This window comes from Triticum aestivum, chromosome 1A (genome assembly GCF_018294505.1).
Source record: "Triticum aestivum cultivar Chinese Spring chromosome 1A, IWGSC CS RefSeq v2.1, whole genome shotgun sequence".
Taxonomy (NCBI): Eukaryota; Viridiplantae; Streptophyta; class Magnoliopsida; order Poales; family Poaceae; genus Triticum; species Triticum aestivum.
Window position 1 is genome coordinate 468,275,104 of NC_057794.1, and position 17,352 is coordinate 468,292,455.

Genomic DNA, 17,352 nt, shown 5'->3' on the forward strand with positions numbered 1-17,352 from the left:
GGTTTGTTCCACGTCCCACGCACACCTGGATTGTCGAGTGGTCATTCCTACTTCTCCGGGTTTCATGTGGAGGAATGAGCATTGAAAGTGGACTTAAGGTTTGTCTTTGTATCTTCTGCTGACAAGGACGCAGAGAAGACATTCGACAGTTTCAATAGAATGATTATGATTTGGAGAGATAGAGTTTGAGATAGATAGCATAGAGAGGTTAGGGTCCGATCACATTCACTTAGTTCAAAAGATACAACTAGAAGACATAGCTATAAGTGAATGCTGTAGAGGGCAGAACACTAGTATATATATAATCAACATAGTGAAGATACTCATGAAGACATGTTGAGATCGAAGCCAAACCAAATGTGAAGACATAGCAAGGTAACGCCATGAGTGAAACACTTTAAAATAGAACATTTGGTGGTGGCGTTACCCATCGTATAGGAAGTATTAGACCCAGACATGGCGCACAATTATCGTGGCACTCCGAAGTCAAATTCCACATTAATGTATTCACACTTAGAATGTATGTCTTCATTGATTGAAGATATACTTTACTTCGTGTGTTGCATATCTAAGTCATCAATATGCATAAGGGTTAGGATGTGTGCCTGATCACAGGACATTTGAGGATTCCAGGATATTTAGCTCACACCGTAACTTGCAAAATCTCTTCTCATCCAAGGGCTTGGTAAAGATATCTGCCAATTGCTCTTCAGTGTTGACGTGTATGATATCAATATCTTCCTTCACAACATGATCTCTGAGAAAGTGATGACGAATTTCAATGTGCTTTGTCTTCGAGTGCTGAACTGGGTTGTTGGCAATCTTGATGGCGCTTTCGTTGTCGCAGTAGAGTGGCACTTGCTTCAGATGAATGCCACAGTCTTTGAGCGTTTGCTTCATCCACAGAAGCTGAGCGCAGCAAGATCCAGCAGCAATGTATTCAGATTTAGCAGTGGAGAGAGGTACACAGTTCTGCTTCTTTGAAGACCAACATACAAGTGATCGTCCCAGAAAGTGACATGTGCCTGATGTAGACTTGCAATCAACTTTGTCACCAGCATAATCAGCATCCGAGAATCCAACCAGATCAAACTCTGAGCCCTTTGGATACCATAATCCTAGAGTTGGGGTGTGAGCCAAATATTGAAGAATTTGCTTCACAGCTAAGTGATTCGACTCCTTTGGTGCCGCTTGAAATTGAGCACACATGCAAACACTAAGCATAATATCTGGCCTAGATGCACATAGATAAAGTAAAGAACCAATCATGGAGTGGTATACCTTTTGATCGAACTCTTTACCATTGTCGTCAGGACCCAGATGATGCTTGGCTGGAATTGGCGTCGTGAAGCCTTTGCAGTCTTGCATACCGAACTTCTTCAGGCAATCTTTGAGATACTTCTCTTGAGATATGAAGATGCCGTTGCGTTGCTGTCGTATTTGAAGACCGAGAAAGAACTTCAGCTCTCCCATCATAGACATTTGATATTGCTCTTGCATCATATATCCAAACTCTTCACTGTACTTCTGATTGGTGCAGCCGAAGATAATGTCATCCACATATATTTGGCACACAAACAGTTCACCATCATATGTCTTCGTGAAGAGAGTGGGGTCGAGAGAACCAGGTATGAAGCCTTTGCTCTTCAGGAAGTATTTGAGTGTGTCATACCAGGCCCGAGGGGCTTGTTTGAGGCCATACAGTGCCTTGTTGAGCTTGTATACCATGTCAGGATGTTTTGGATCTTCAAAGCCAGGAGGTTGTGCAACATACACTTCTTCTTCAATCTTGCCATTGAGGAAGGCACTCTTCACATCCATTTGATAAAGAAGTATGTTGTGATGATTTGCATAGGCCAGCAATATGCGTATGGCTTCAAGTCTAGCCACAGGAGCAAATGTTTCATCGAAGTCAATGCCTTCCACTTGAGTATATCCTTGAGCAACGAGACGAGCTTTGTTTCTGACAACTTGACCATGCTCGTCTTGCTTGTTGCGGTATATCCATTTGGTGCCTATTATGTTGTGCTTCCGAGGATCGGGACGCTTGACTAGTTCCCATACATTATTCAGCTCAAACTGTTGAAGCTCATCTTGCATAGCTTGAATCCATTTAGGTTCCATGAAGGCTTCTTCAACTTTCTTGGGTTCTGTTATTGAGACGAATGCAAAGTGCCCACAAAAATTTGCTAGATGAGTTGCCCTTGAACGAGTGAGTGGACCGGGTGCATTGATGTTATCAATTATTCTTTCAATCTGCACTTCATTGGCAACGCGAGGATGTACAGGGCGAAGATTTTGCTCTTGCTGATCATTGTCGTTGTTAGAAGGAATGTCTTCAGGCTGAGCATTGTCTTCATGTTGATTAGGTGCTGAGATGATAAGTTCTTCTTCAGGATGAGCTTCAGAAGGTATAATTTCTCCAGTTCCCATTAGCTTGATTGATTCACTGGATGGAACTTCATCTAGCACATTTGGCAGTTGCTCTCTTTGTGAACCGTTGGTCTCATTGAACCGCACATCCACTGTTTCAACCACTTTGTAATGAAAGAGATTGAAGACTCTGTAGGAGTGTGAATCCTTTCCATATCCAAGCATAAAACCCTCATGTGCTTTTGGTGCAAACTTTGAGGTGTGATGTGGGTCCTTGATCCAACACCTGGCGCCAAATACTCTGAAGTAACTGACATTTGGCTTCTTGCCAGTAAGGAGCTCATAAGATGTCTTGTTCAGAAGCTTGTGAAGATAAACACGATTGATTGTATGGCATGCAGTATCAATGGCTTCAGGCCAGAATTTTCTTGGAGTCTTGTATTCATCTAGCATCGTTCTGGCCATCTCAATGAGTGTTCTGTTCTTGCGTTCGACGACCCCATTCTGCTGTGGCGTGTACGGGGCTGAGAATTCATGTGTGATGCCCAAGGTATCAAGATATGTATCAAGACCAGTGTTCTTGAATTCAGTGCCATTGTCACTTCTGATATGCTTTATCTTGGCGCCATAGTTGTTCATTGCTCGATTGGCGAAGCGTTTGAAGACATCCTGCACTTCAGCCTTGTAAAGGATTATGTGCACCCAAGTATATCTAGAATAATCATCAACAATGACAAAGCCATAGAGACGAGCAGTAGTAGTAAGAGTTGAGTAATGAGTGGGACCGAAAAGATCCATGTGAAGCAGTTCGAAGGGTCGAGTAGTGGTCATGATTGTCTTTGAGGGATGTTTGGCCCTTGTCATCTTTCCTGCCTCACAGGCACCGCATAAGTGATCTTTCTTGAACTTGACGCCCTCGATGCCTATGACATGCTTCTTCTTTGCCAGGGTGTGGCGGTTCCTCGTGCCAGCATACCCAAGCCTCCGATGCCAGAGCCAGCATTCTGAAGCTTTTGCTAGAAGACATACGGCAAGCTGTGGTCCTGCTGAGAAATCTACCACGTACAAATCATCTTTTCGATACCCTTCAAATACTAGAGACTTGTCAGATTCCATTAGAACAAGGCAACGATATTTTCCAAATATTACGATCATGTTTAAATCGCAAAGCATTGAGACAGACATTAAGTTGAAGCCAAGGGATTCAACAAGCATGACTTTATCCATGTGTTGATCCCTTGAGATTGCAACTCTACCTAGACCCAATACCTTACTTTTACTAGTGTCAGCAAATGTGATGTGGCTCTTGTCGGATGGACGTAAGGTTGAGTCCATAAGAAGGCTTCTTTTTCTAGTCATGTGATTTGTACACCCACTATCAATAATCCATTCTGAAGACGCTGGTGTCGTACCCTATAGTGCAGTTAGGGGGATAGACTTCACGAAGAGCATTGTGAAGCAAAAACATTTGACGAACCAGTGGGTTATGAAAGCTTAGATCCAGATTAGGACTAATAGGGAGATTAGCAAGCGATTCAGGAACGAAGTACATAGTAAGACAATTCGGGCATTTGATCTTGCGCCCTACAAGATGTTTAAGGTCCCCAGCAATAGCGTCAGACGATTTTGGTTTTCTGCTGGAGACCTTTCCCTACAAAAGAGAGTTAAGCTTTCTTAGCCACCCACATCTTCAAGGGTGGCTTAGAAGCAATAAGTCTAAGTGCAACATCTGAGAACTTTGGCTTTGGAGCCCTAGCAAACAGTCTTGCAGGCGGACAATAGTACTCATAAGAATAAGCAGAATAGTTCTTGGTCTTATGAACATGGCGGTTTGATGAACCACTCTCATATTCATATGCCTGAGTATGGTTTCCATGCAAAACATTTGCGTTAGTGCAACTTAGGTGAGTCCTTTGTTTGTATGAAGCCTTTGGACCGTATGAAGCCTTTGGTCTGAGGTTTGTCTTCTTCACGTGAGGTGTCATGATGACATTCACAGGAAGATTCTCCAGACACCTTTTCGGAACCCAGATCTTCTTCATAGGCGGTCCATTCCTGCAGTTAGTACCAATGTACCTGACAAACACTTCACCATTCTGATTCTTAAATAGTTTATAGTTTGCATCAAGGGATTCATCAATGATAATGGGGTTAGCACAAGTGAAGCCAGATAGATTGGATGGATCTGCTGAAGGTTCCTTTGCAGCAACCCATGTGGTTTTGGGGTACTGCTCAGGTTTCCAGTAAGAGCCATCAGCATTCATTTTCCTTACGAACCCAACACCCTCTTTCCTCGGGTTTCGGTTCAGAATATGCTTTTTGAGGACATCACATAGTGTCTGATGCCCTTTAAGACTTTTGTACATCCCTGTTTCAAGCAATGTCTTCAACCTAGCATTCTCATCAGCAATAGCAGTGGTATCCTCAGCAGAGGGGTTAGTTACCACATCAACAGTTGAAGATATTGCAACAGTAGTAGAAGTAGAACATTCAGCAACAGAAGTAGCATTATCACGCTCAATGCATTTAAGACATGGTGGTTCAAATCCTTCCTGAGCGGAACTGATCTGTTTGGCGCGAAGTGACTCATTTTCCTTTTGAAGATCTTCATGAGCCGCTCTCAATTTCTCAAGATCTTGCTTCCTTTGAAGATAATCATAGGAAAGCTTTTCATGAGTTGTTGAGAGAGTTTCATGACGACTTTCAAGTTCCTCATACTTAACGTGAAGATTTTTTATGTCTTCAATTAAGGATTCAGATCGAGTCATTTCAGCAACCTAACAGATCATCGCTTCTGTCTAACAGTTTTTGAATATGTTCCATAGCTCTCTGTTGTTCAGTTGCAATTTTGGCAAGTGTTTTGTAGCTGGGTTTTGAACCACAATCAGAGTCATTGTCACTAGATGTTTGATAGTGAGTAGTGCGTGTGTTTACCTTGGCACCGCATGCCATGAAGTAGTAGGTAGAAGCGGAGTAGTGCTTGTCATTTGCATCAGTGTTGGTGATGAAGTCATTGTCTTCAGTGTTGAAGATGGACTTGGCAATGTATGCTGTAGCCAGACTTGCGACGCCTGAATCGGAATCCTCCCCAGACTCCACCTCCGCCTCCTCAGAAGCGGACTCTGTTGGGAATGTAGTAATTTCAAAAAAAAAATCCTACACACACGCAAGATCATGGTGATGCAAAGCAACGAGAGGGGAGAGTGTTGTCTACGTACCAACGCAGACCGACTGCGGAAGCGATCACACAACGTAGAGGAAGTAGTCGTACGTTTTCCCGATCCGACCGATCCAAGCACCGTTACTCCGGCACCTCTGAGTTCTTAGCACACGTACAGCTCGATGACGATCCCCGGGCTCCGATCCAGCAAAGCGTCGGGGAAAAGTTCCGTCAGCACGACGGCGTGGTGACGATCTTAATGTTCTACTGTCGCAGGGCTTCGCCTAAGCACCGCTACAATATGATCGAGGTGGAATATGGTGGCAGGGGGCACCGCACACGGCTATGGAACGATCACGGGGATCAATTGTGTGTCTAGAGGTGCCCCCTACCCTTGTATATAAAGGAGCAAGGGGGGAGAGGTGCGGCTAGCCTTGGGGCACGCCAGGAGGAGTCCTACTCCCTCTGGGAGTAGGATTCCCCCCCAATCCTAGTTGGAATAGGAATCCTCAAGGGGGGGAAAGAGAGAGAGGGGGGCCGGCCACCTCTCCTAGTCCTAATAGGACAAGGGGAGGGGGGAGGCACGCGGCCACCTAGGGCTGCCCCTTTCTCCTTTCCACTAAAGCCCACTAAGGCCCATTTAGCTCCCGGGGGGTTCCGGTAACCTCCCGGTACTCCGGTAAAATCCCGATTTCACCCGGAACACTTCCGATATCCAAATATAGGCTTCCAATATATCAATCTTTATGTCTCGACCCTTTCGAGACTCCTCGTAATGTCCGTGATCACATCTGGGACTCCGAACAACCTTCAGTACATCAAAATGCATAAACTCATAATAACTGTCATCGTAACATTAAGCGTGCGGGCCCTACGGTTCGAGAACAATGTAGACATGACTGAGACACTTCTTCGGTCAATAACCAATAGCGGGACCTGGATGCCCATATTGGCTCCTACATATTCTACGAAGATCTTTATCGGTCAGACCGCATAACAACATACGTTGTTCCCTTTGTCATCGGTATGCTACTTGCCCGAGATTCGATCGTCGGTATATAATACCTAGTTCAATCTCGTTACCGGCAAGTCTCTTTACTCGTTCTGTAATACATCATCCCGCAACTAACTCATTTAGTTGCAATGCTTGCAAGGCTTAAGTGATGTGCATTACCGAGAGGGCCCAGAGATACCTCTCCGACAATCAGAGTGACAAATCCTAATCTCGAAATACGCCAACCCAACATCTACCTTTGGAGACACCTGTAGAGCTCCTTTATAATCACCTAGTTACGTTGTGACGTTTGGTAGCACACAAAGTGTTCCTCTGGTAAACGGGAGTTGCATAATCTCATAGTCATAGGAACATGTATAAGTCATGAAGAAAGCAATAGCAACATACTAAACGATCGGGTGCTAAGCTAATGGAATGGGTCATGTCAATCAGATCATTCAACTAATGATGTGATCTCATTAATCAAATAACAACTCTTTTGTCCATGGTTAGGAAACATAACCATCTTTGATTAACGAGCTAGTCAAGTAGAGGCATACTAGTGACACTCTGTTTGTCTATGTATTCACACATGTATTATGTTTCTGGTTAATACAATTCTAGCATGAATAATAAACATTTATCATGATATAAGGAAATAAATAATAACTTTATTATTGCCTCTAGGGCATATTTCCTTCAGACTCCTCCTCTAAATCCATTTCCTTGCCAACAAACGCACGTGCCTTGCCAGATGAGCTCTTCTTGTGTGATGAAGACTTTGAGGAAGACTTGGAAGAAGACTTTGAGTATTTCTTCTTCTTCTTGTCGTCAGAGTCATATTCCTTGCTCTTCTTCTTCTTTTTGTTCTCATTGTCCCACTTTGGACACTCAGAGATGAAGTGGCCAGGTTTCTTGCACTTGTGACATGTTTTCTTCTTGTAGTCGTGAGCAGAAGCTTCATCATTCCTTGAGCTTGATCGGGAAGACTTTCTGAAACCTTTCTTCTTGGTGAATTTTTGGAACTTCTTCACAAGCATAGCAAGTTCCCTTCCAATGTCTTCAGGATCATCCGAACTGCTGTCAGATTCTTCTTCAGATGAGGAGATAGCTTTTGCCTTCAAGGCACGAGTTCGCCCATAGTTTGGACCGTAGACATCTCTTTTCTCAGAAAGCTGAAACTCATGTGTATTGAGCCTCTCAAGTATGTTAGACGGATCGAGTGTCTTGAAATCAGGACGTTCCTAAATCATCAGGGCTAGGGTGTCAAACGAACTATCAAGTGATCTCAGTAGTGTCTTGACGACTTCATGTTTGGTGATCTTAGTAGCGCAGAGGGCTTGAAGCTCATTTGTGATGTCAGTGAGTTGGTCAAATGTGAGCTGGACATTCTCATTGTCATGTCGCTTGAAGCGGTTGAAGAGGTTGCGAAGGACACTGATTCTCTGATCTCTCTGGGTTGAGACGCCTTCATTGACCTTGGAGAGCCAGTCCCAGACCAGCTTAGATGTTTCCAAAGCACTCACACGGCCATACTGTCCTTTGGTCAGATGACCACAGATGATGTTCTTGGCAGTAGAGTCCAGTTGAACGAACTTGTTGACATCAGCAGCTGTGAAACCTTCTCCAGCCTTGGGAACGACGTTCTTGACGACATACCATAGGTCGACGTCAATGGCTTCAAGATGCATGCGCATCTTATTCTTCCAGTAGGGATATTCAGTTCCATCGAAGACGGGACACGCAGCAGAGACTTTAATTATCCCTGCAGTCGACATAGCTAAAACTCCAGGTGGTTAAACCGAATCACACAGAACAAGGGAGCACCTTGCTCTGATACCAATTGAAAGTGTGTTATATCGACTAGAGGGGGGGGTGAATAGGCGATTTTTATGGAAGTCTTCAAAACGTGGAAGTTATGAAGACAAACGATAGAAATAAACCTATTACCCTGAAGCGGAAGGTAGACTACACTAGGCAAGCCATAGTCAAGTATTCAATAGAGTGAAAGCACAATGACTAATAGTAGCAATGTAGTAAGGATCAGGTAGGAAGATATTGTGAAGCCACACAGAACACGCAGTCACTCAGTGAAGACAAAAGATAGTGCGAACATACAATGACTTCACAAGGAGTAACAGTAAGTAAAGGGAAGGTAGGATGAAACCACTGACTCGCTGAAGACAATGATTTGTTGGACCAGTTCTAGTTGCTATGACAACTGTACGTCTGGTTAGGGCGGCTAGGTATTTAAACCTTAGGACACACAGTCTCGGACAACCAGTCCTGAACACGCAGCTCAGGACACCCAGTCCTCACCGTATTCCCCTTGAGCTAAGGTCACACAGACCTCGCCCAATCACTCTGGTAAGTCTTCAAGGTAGACTCCCAAACCTTCACAGACTTTGTTCACCGGCAATCCACAATGTCTCTTGGATGCTCAGAACGCGATGCCTAACCGGCTGGAGGATGCACAGTCCTCAAGTGTAATAAGTCTTCAGATCACACAGACAAGAAGACTTAAGTGATGCCTAATTCTCTTTTGCTCTGGGTGGTTAGGGCTTTATCCTCGCAAGGAATTCTCTCTCAAAGGCTTCGAGGTGGGTTGCTCTCAAACGACAAAAGCCGTACTCTAAATCTGAGCAGCCAACCGTTTATGGTTGTAGGGGGTGGGCTATTTATAGCCACTTGGCAACCCGACCTGATTTGTTCGAAATGACCCTGGGTCACTAAGGAACTGACACGTGTTCCAACGGTCAGATTTCAAACTCACACGGAAACTTTACTTGGGCTTCAAGCAAAGCTGACTTGCCCGACTCTGGACAAGATTCGCTCTCAAAGTCTTCACTCGAAGACATAGGTTTTGTTTAAGCATCACTTCAGTCATTCTCACTGGTTCTCTTGGACCCCACTTAACAGTACGGTGGTTCCTATGACTCAACATAGAAGAAAGAGAACTACGAAAGATCTAAGTCTTCGAGCTCCATAGGCTTCATGTGGTGTCTTCTCTTGTCATAGTCTTAAATGTGAATATCTTCATATACCACCTTTGACTTCAATGTCTTCATACATTTTTAGGGGTCATCTCTGGTAGGAAAACCGAATCAATGAGGGACTTCTACCTGTGTTATCCTGCAATTCTCACAAACACATTAGTCCCTTAACTAGGTTTGTCGTCAATACTCCAAAACCAACTAGCGGTGGCACTAGATGCACTTACAGTCACAATTATCGTCATAGAAGTGTCATATGTATGACAGAAAAAAATTCGTTCGGCCCAAAATGTCACGGATGTGTCTTTTTTTTTGTAGTGGTACTGGATGTTCAACAAAGAAAACCTTAATTACAAGCTGGAGGAATGCACGAAAGTAAGTCCAACAAATCCAAATGCCAATACAAATTGCCTACTTATTTATTATGCCTTTCAAACATGATGAAATGCATACTAACAACAATTAAAACTTTGTGTCCCCTGCATCAACAACTAGGTTTTTGTTATACTCGAGGTCGCAAAGGGGTGGTGTCTTTATGAGATCGACATCACTGCGAGAACTCTACGCATAATGGATCCCATGCTTACCACCTCCCCACCAGGATCGCTAGAAGACAAGCACAAAGAAATATGCAAGCGCATCATGCGTCGCCTATTCACATGCCTGCATGCATGTTGTCCAGACTGGCATTTCCCTACATCTCCTTGGACTTACAAATATACCTATGGCATGCACGCGAACTGCAATTCCTAAGTTAACCCAACAAAACTACTTAAGGGTCGGATTTCCACAAAAACTTGTCTTCCCCTAAGTAATGAGTTTCTGACTTGAAACCTTTCAGTTCTGAGAGTGGCTTCTACGTCCTAAACTACATCAAGGTGTACAACGGTTCCAGAATCCATATAATGCCAACCCCGGTAAGCTTATAAACCTCTTGAATATACATTAGAAAGAATTCAGACACCCACAAACAAAAATGCTTAGCCACAATCTAATGCTATCTACAGGCTTTAACTGGATACCTGTATATGCAGCTAGCGTATGAGGTTCTCCACATGACGGGGAACCAAGAGCGCCTCCCAGACAACATGTACGGGGATGACCATGCTTAAATCCATCGTTCAATGTTACTACAAAAGAAGGCAGCCTAAATCCAGTGCAAAATGTTCATGAATGAGAGAAGCTATGGACGCGCATCACTCCTGGTTGAACAAACCATTATGATGTTGGTCACCGCGACCGCTACGCGTACTATGGATCATATATTCTATATTCCACTATGTAATGAAGTTAATTGGCAAGACTTTTAGCCTAGTTATGGTGTACATCATCGACTTTTAGCCTAATTATGTTGATGACCACCGTCGGATTATGAACTAAGTAGTATGTTCATGTAATATGACTTTTATCTGGAGCTGCCTCTACTACTACGCACTTACCTTTCTATGATCAAACTAGCATCATGCTGATGAACAAACATTATATGCATACCTACATTTACCATGCCCTTGACCTTGCACATATCTTGCATATATTCTTAGGTTGCCTTCATGCATCAACTGCTCCTGAATTTTTTTGAATACACCAGTTATACCATGTCATTCAACTTGCATAAAAGGGAAACCAAATTCACTACAATCGCAAGAAATTAAAACAGCTAAACATGTCGGTAAATTAACTTCGGCCATTTAAAAAAACAAGGGACTCATGAAAAATACCACAGAACTCATCTTCCCATCCATTACTCCCATACCCTCCTCCCAACAGCACACCCCCACCCAAAAAACCAAACCCAATAAACGCATGTCCCTCCCATCCATTTCTCCATTACCCATTTACCTGCGTACGACATCATATGAAAAACAAACTTTTGTACGTACACACATAATATGATACAACAAAATAAAAAAGTTGTATATTTAATTAACCCATGTTTTGATGAGCACCAATAAAAGTTGAAAAAATTGAATTTCCTCAAAACATAATCACTGAAACTCCGTGGCAACATGCTATATTCCCTGTACACCAACAAGCTTTCTTCTATCAACTACACAAAAAATTCTGACAATACAACTATTGCACATTTCATTAAAATCCCACATAAAAGATCAACATTTCCTTTGATAAAGACAACAAGCAAAATATCCTATCCCACAGCAAGTGATGTGAGAACCATTGCAATCCACAACCTACCCACCACCCCTCCTCTACAAAAACCAACTTCCATTTACCACCACATGCTAAAAAGGTTGATGCAAACTTTTAGAAAAAAGCATTTGAAAAGCAAGAACATTTAAAATTGCGAGAACTAGAGTTGATTGAAAACATTTCGCTTACAATGGCCATACAACTTCCATCTAGTGCTGTTAAGACATTAAACTATTTGTTCACATCCGTAAACATTTAAATAAAAAGTACAACATTATTACTTGAAACATAGTCCATCATACATCGCATACATATACAATACATGATTTTTCAGCATTTCCTTCATCTCAGTGCACTCGTCTTACCACATTATTTACTTACTCCTAGGTGATAAAACCCAACACCCGAAGCACATAAACCTGTTTCATGCAAATCATTCCTCGGGTTCACCAAATGTAGCACGCAGAACATCGTCAGCCATGAATTCACCTTGATCATCCCGTAACCGGAAAACCTCATATGCAACCACTTTCCTAAAACTTGCAATATTATTCTGCATATTTCAAAATCAACCGCTTATTGAGCTCTTAAAGTGCTATATAGTCAAACTGAAATCATTTCTTAATACAAAAAATACAAAAGATTCAGACACGATCAATTACCTTCGTCAGTGGACACATCATCTTCTCCCCACTGTAATTCCTAATTGCATGCATCATGCATATTCCAGACTCATCCCTACAAGAACAAAGACATGAAAAACATAAAATAACATTAACAAAATCATTCCTTTGTCCTGAAACATTGATTTCCAAATTACCCAAATACCTTGTGAAAATGTCATTTGTAATCTTTGGGAACTTGCGCTTCCAACTTTCAGATGTGCAATGCCACTTTGCAAAGTATTCATTCAAGCAGCTGAATAATGCAGCATGTATCTGTGAAACTGCCTCCTCATGCATGAGCTTACGTTGTTTGCGACACAAAGGGTCGAGGACATGAATCTCCTTCCTCATCATGTCCCACATATACGCCGCCCACCCTTGATCGAGCACGGTAGGGACAAAAAACTACATCATTTCAGAAATGTTATAAAAAAGAGAACAATTATGCATACTCCCATAAAAAAAGCTTCCAACAGGCAGATGAGCTTACCATCCTACATGTTGTTATATCATGAATCGCTTGCGCAAGTACACCCTGGACAGCTTTCACGTGCAATACTTTCTCCCCAGCAAGAGCGTGCATCTGTTGTGGGGGGAAATCCATTATTTGACATTACAATGTACATTGCTGAACTGCATTGTGCTGAATAAACAAATGTATGTGTAGTACAAAATGAACGCACCGAAAAATCTGGTTCAAGAACTTCCTTCCACATCATATATGTATTTACTCCCCCAAGCCCAATGTCAAGCTGATGAAACCTCCGCAGAAGAAGAGTAGCAACCTCATGATCAAGAGCATGCGATCCAACAATCTACTGCTGAACACATACATCATTTACCCTCAACAGCCTTGGCGATGCGTGCAGGAACCAAATGCTAAGATATTGAAAAAAACATGTTAAACAATGTGAAAAATGAGCAGCAAAAAAATGGAAATTGACACATGTAAAAATAACTATTCAAATCAAGGTCTTTCTGACCAGCTATCCAGTCATTGAACTTTTCTACCAACGGGATTGGAGGCGGTTGCGGGACATATCCCCTTGACCATGGATCAGTGCAAAAACTTGCCAACATTACATACCTAAGCCTGGGTAACTTAGCCTCCATTGAATGAAAGTAAACACAATTTGCCTCCTCTGCATTTGTATCATATAGAGATTTAACCATTTCAACGATAGTCTATGCATAGACTACAATTCTGTCTTCAAACATCTTCGTCGTATCATCTGGTTCTCTCTGCACCACGGGATTGTTGTACACAGGGGCATCATCTTCATTCCGCGCCTCGCCCTCTGCTAATTCTGCGACAATTCAGCATATCATAAATATATATGTTACACCCATGCGTGTTCCATACATTTCATATATAATTAGAAAATCCAATAAATATATACCACCTTTGTTTTTGTTCTGTTCAACACAAATCCTTTTCATTCTTTGCTGGCCTTCCTCAACATTTGAATTTCTGGGGACTGATGCATAATAACATAGCACCAAATTAACATTTTACAAAACCGTACAGTGTACCTGCCCTATAGTAGATGAATCTAAAAAACAAAGGCACTATTACATGATACCTTCATCACAACCCATATCAAGACGACGGCCAACTTCAAAAACTGTCCTGCGGTGATTACCAGCCGCATCTGTATACATGCACATAAGACAAAAAACATGAAAAGAAAAACAAAACTGAAATTATGAAAAAGAAAATGCTTTGTAATATTTATTGCGGTAAATCATGACTAACATTATATATAAGCACTTGAACAATACAAACCAGCGTTCTGGAGACTAATACACTTCGACAATCCTCGATTTGAACAACATCTACATCGGTCCTTCACAAGTTCAACCATTTTTTCCGCAAAAAAAGAACATGTCAGACTGCAACTGGTTCCTTAACAATGTCGTGCTCAACATGCACTTGGCATTGTGCTGCTTCAACATGAGGCTCAACTCCTGCAGGGCCTGTTGGACACAGTCATCCTGCTAAATGAATATCTAAAAACATCAACAGACAAAAAAGGGAAACAACAATGACACAGCAAATACCGGATCATCTTTGCAAATCTGACGAACATACTTGCTAAAATCACTTGGACCCACTGACTTATGCGCAGCCATAGGGTCCCCAAGATAGTTGAATGGCCCTGTCTTCCCATCTAAGCGAACCTTTGATGTCTGATATTTAGGTGTCACAGACATCCTTGAAGATGGTTGCTTCGGTGAAGATGGACGTGATTTACCTTCCATACACAATGAGCTAGCCGCAAAGACCCAGACATAGCACACAGAATCTGCTGGCCGCAGCTGCAAACACACACACAAAAAATGAGTCCGTGTAAAAGGGCTTATCCATATTATTAGTCTGCACCATACCCAAAAAATTGATCAGGAACTTACAACACCAGGGACATAGGTTATACTCCCTCGCTGCTCGCACCGCGCCATCGTAATCATCTGACGAAGTATTTTATAGTCAAAACACTGGATTCGCGGGAATACAGAATGTATCATGTTGAAAATCCCAAGATCAATGTTGTCCAACAAGAAAATCTGCTCACAAAACAAATGGATTGCTCAGTTTCAAGAAAAAAGGGTATTCGAGTCAACAACGAGATATAACATACCTGAAAGAACAAATGACATCCGGAAAGATGAACTACTTGTGCCTTGTTATGATATTCCATCTGCAACTTGATCACGGCTGCCATGAGATTATCAACGGCATACTCGCACAAATTAAATTGAGATATTAATTCAGTATTGGCAAGAGCGCCCCAAAAGTCAATCGTCATGTGCTCGTATTTTGTGCCCGATGACAATACGTAACCCATCACAAAGATAACAAAAGAAATCTGGAAACAATCCTTCTCAATCTTGCTTGAGTCCTCTGTTATATCCCTACTGAGAAAATATTTTGCCGCCTTCAAATTGTGAGCAGGTGATGCATTCATCCCAATTGTCAGCTTCATGAACTCTACTGCTGCAGTCTTGATTTCGCGGTCCCTTCCACGAACAGCACGGTTGCCGCATGGCACCCCAAAAACTTTGTGAAAATCCTCTGGGACAAAAGGAATCACCCTATCTTCATCAACAACTATTGTGTGCAACTTAACCTTCACCTTCCGCATAATCCACACACTCATCCTTAAATCCATCTTCCCCAGCATTGGAAGTTTGAGCATACCATCAAAACCAATCTCAGACACAAGCCATCTCTTGTACTCATCAAATCTTGTGACGACCTTGACTACATGCTTGACAGATAGCCACAAAGTCAGCCCTGTCTGATCATCCAAAACATCTCCTTGAATTTTAGCAACACCATAAGTAAATTCTATTTGCTCATGACTTCCGCCTCCCCACCCATGGTTTTCATCCTCTTCCTCCATCTATTAACCTTCAAAAAGCATTAACATGTTTTAGATCACACCTCCAAAAAGAATCCAGACCTCAGATCTAACTATACAGAAGCATTGCAAGGAAAACAGAGTCAGAACTTACAACTCGCATACCTGACGATCTCGCGTAGACGCCCGTGAACCAAGACTTTAGAACAAGAGGCCGATTCACGCAGATGAGTTCGTCTGGATCGAGCTAGTCAGCCAGATCTAGACCAACATTGCAATTCGAGAACCCCCACCAGCACACCCCCTGGTTGAGAGAAAGCAACCTTCAAGCTTTACACCTGGCATAGAGCATTCATTATGGCAAGTTGATGGGAATGTGAATGGGGCTGGGGAAATGAAAACAGCTGCGAGCCGGGTGGTTGGTGAGTAACATCACCGTCTGAAACTCCCCGACTCTGTGGTACGTGTTACTTCATGGCTCAAAATGCTAGTTGTTGTAGGCACATGGGTAGGTGCCCCCCATCCACGTGGACTGCATGCAATAAAAGCATTCATCACTGAATTTTTTAAAGAAAGGAAACATACTACAGATGTTGTCCATCATTACGTCTACATTACAAACATTTCATTAAATAAAACTAGCCATAGGTCCAAACATACAAGCAACAAGGTTACCAAGCCAAAAGCATATGGCTAACACGCGCACACCGCTAATACTACTTAACCCTTGACACCTACTAAGCATCCATAAGCTGCTAATATTGGATCGACTCATCAAGCGCATCGATCACGATTGCAGCCACAACCAGTAAAGGATGGCAACGCAAATAGCCATATTGCCGACAGACATGACCATATTGATAAATGCGGGATCAAGAGTTGTGGCTTCCTGACGCCGACCAACAGCCACCACGTGGATCGAAGACCTTGCAACATCGGCCGCCGTGGATGCCATGTTGGAGGCATCCAGCCCTCCGATCTACTGGCCTCCTGCTAGATCCGCCGGCTGCATCTGACCACCTTGATCTGCTCCTCCGATGCCATTTTCTCCCTGATTGATCTGCGCCAATGGAGGCACGACTGGTCCAAGCCCAGCCAAGTGCTCCGCATATGCTTGTTGCCACCAATAGAAATCACACCCGCCTCTCCCCAGCTGCCATGGATTGGAAAAGTGGAGTAAGATAGAAAAAACCTAAAAAAATGGCAAAGAAACTTCCAACCAAGATCCACTTACGTTGTGGTTGCGGCACTTGTAGAACCTCTTGCCCGCAAACTGGCTGCGCCTCGCCACAAACGTCACCACCCGCCTTCCACAATCCGGGCAATTGACTATATCAAGCACGTGCGGATCCACACCTTGGTTGGCGTTCTCCATGAGGTGTACCTAGGGTTCTTCCTCTCGACTTTGTGGGGATAAATGAGCAGATATGGACGGGGTCGCTGGGACGGTCTCGTAATAAATGAGTTAGCTAGCCCGCACAAACAGAACTTCCCCACCATCTGTCGGTGTCGCCGTCCGCCGATGGCGACAGCGGCGCACAGTTAACCTATGTGGATGTACCAGTGGTACACTTTGAAACATAACCGAAGCCCCAAAACAGACCATCTCGACCGTCGCTGCCCCCCTACATTTTGTACGTACACCAAACCATACATG

General features: G+C 43.1%; 1 protein-coding gene across 10 annotated transcripts; it reads right to left on the bottom strand.

Moving 5' to 3' along the window:
• Positions 1-11,922: 11,922 nt before the first annotated feature.
• On the bottom strand, positions 11,923-17,180 carry LOC123057454 (uncharacterized). 10 transcript variants are annotated; one of them, XM_044480424.1, is made up of 16 exons: positions 16,930-17,179; positions 16,622-16,848; positions 16,132-16,227; positions 15,861-16,033; positions 14,973-15,745; positions 14,746-14,898; positions 14,395-14,652; positions 14,120-14,310; positions 13,917-13,985; positions 13,737-13,811; positions 13,421-13,640; positions 13,017-13,212; positions 12,824-12,916; positions 12,497-12,738; positions 12,331-12,406; positions 11,923-12,221 (listed from the first exon to the last, which is right to left on the bottom strand). In XM_044480424.1, the coding sequence occupies exons 5-8, from the start codon at positions 15,735-15,737 to the stop codon at positions 14,191-14,193; spliced, it is 1,296 nt and encodes a 431-aa protein (XP_044336359.1). In that variant the 5' UTR covers positions 15,738-15,745; positions 15,861-16,033; positions 16,132-16,227; positions 16,622-16,848; positions 16,930-17,179; the 3' UTR covers positions 11,923-12,221; positions 12,331-12,406; positions 12,497-12,738; positions 12,824-12,916; positions 13,017-13,212; positions 13,421-13,640; positions 13,737-13,811; positions 13,917-13,985; positions 14,120-14,190. The 10 variants fall into 10 exon arrangements, with proteins under 10 accessions (XP_044336359.1, XP_044336398.1, XP_044336405.1 ...); XM_044480463.1 differs by having other exon boundaries at positions 14,426-14,652; positions 15,861-16,227; positions 16,930-17,180; XM_044480470.1 differs by having other exon boundaries at positions 14,090-14,310; positions 14,426-14,652; positions 15,861-16,227; positions 16,930-17,180.
• Positions 17,181-17,352: the final 172 nt, after the last annotated feature.

Coding starts and splice junctions, on each gene's coding strand:
- LOC123057454 (XM_044480442.1), bottom strand. CDS start 15,737: ATGGAGGAAGAGGATGAAAACCATGGGTGGGGAGGCGGAAGTCATGAG. Junction 14,899..14,972: donor GATGTCATTTGTTCTTTCAG/GTATGTTATATC, acceptor TTTTGTGAGCAG/ATTTTCTTGTTGGACAACAT. Junction 14,653..14,745: donor TAACCTATGTCCCTGGTGTT/GTAAGTTCCTGA, acceptor GTGTGTTTGCAG/CTGCGGCCAGCAGATTCTGT.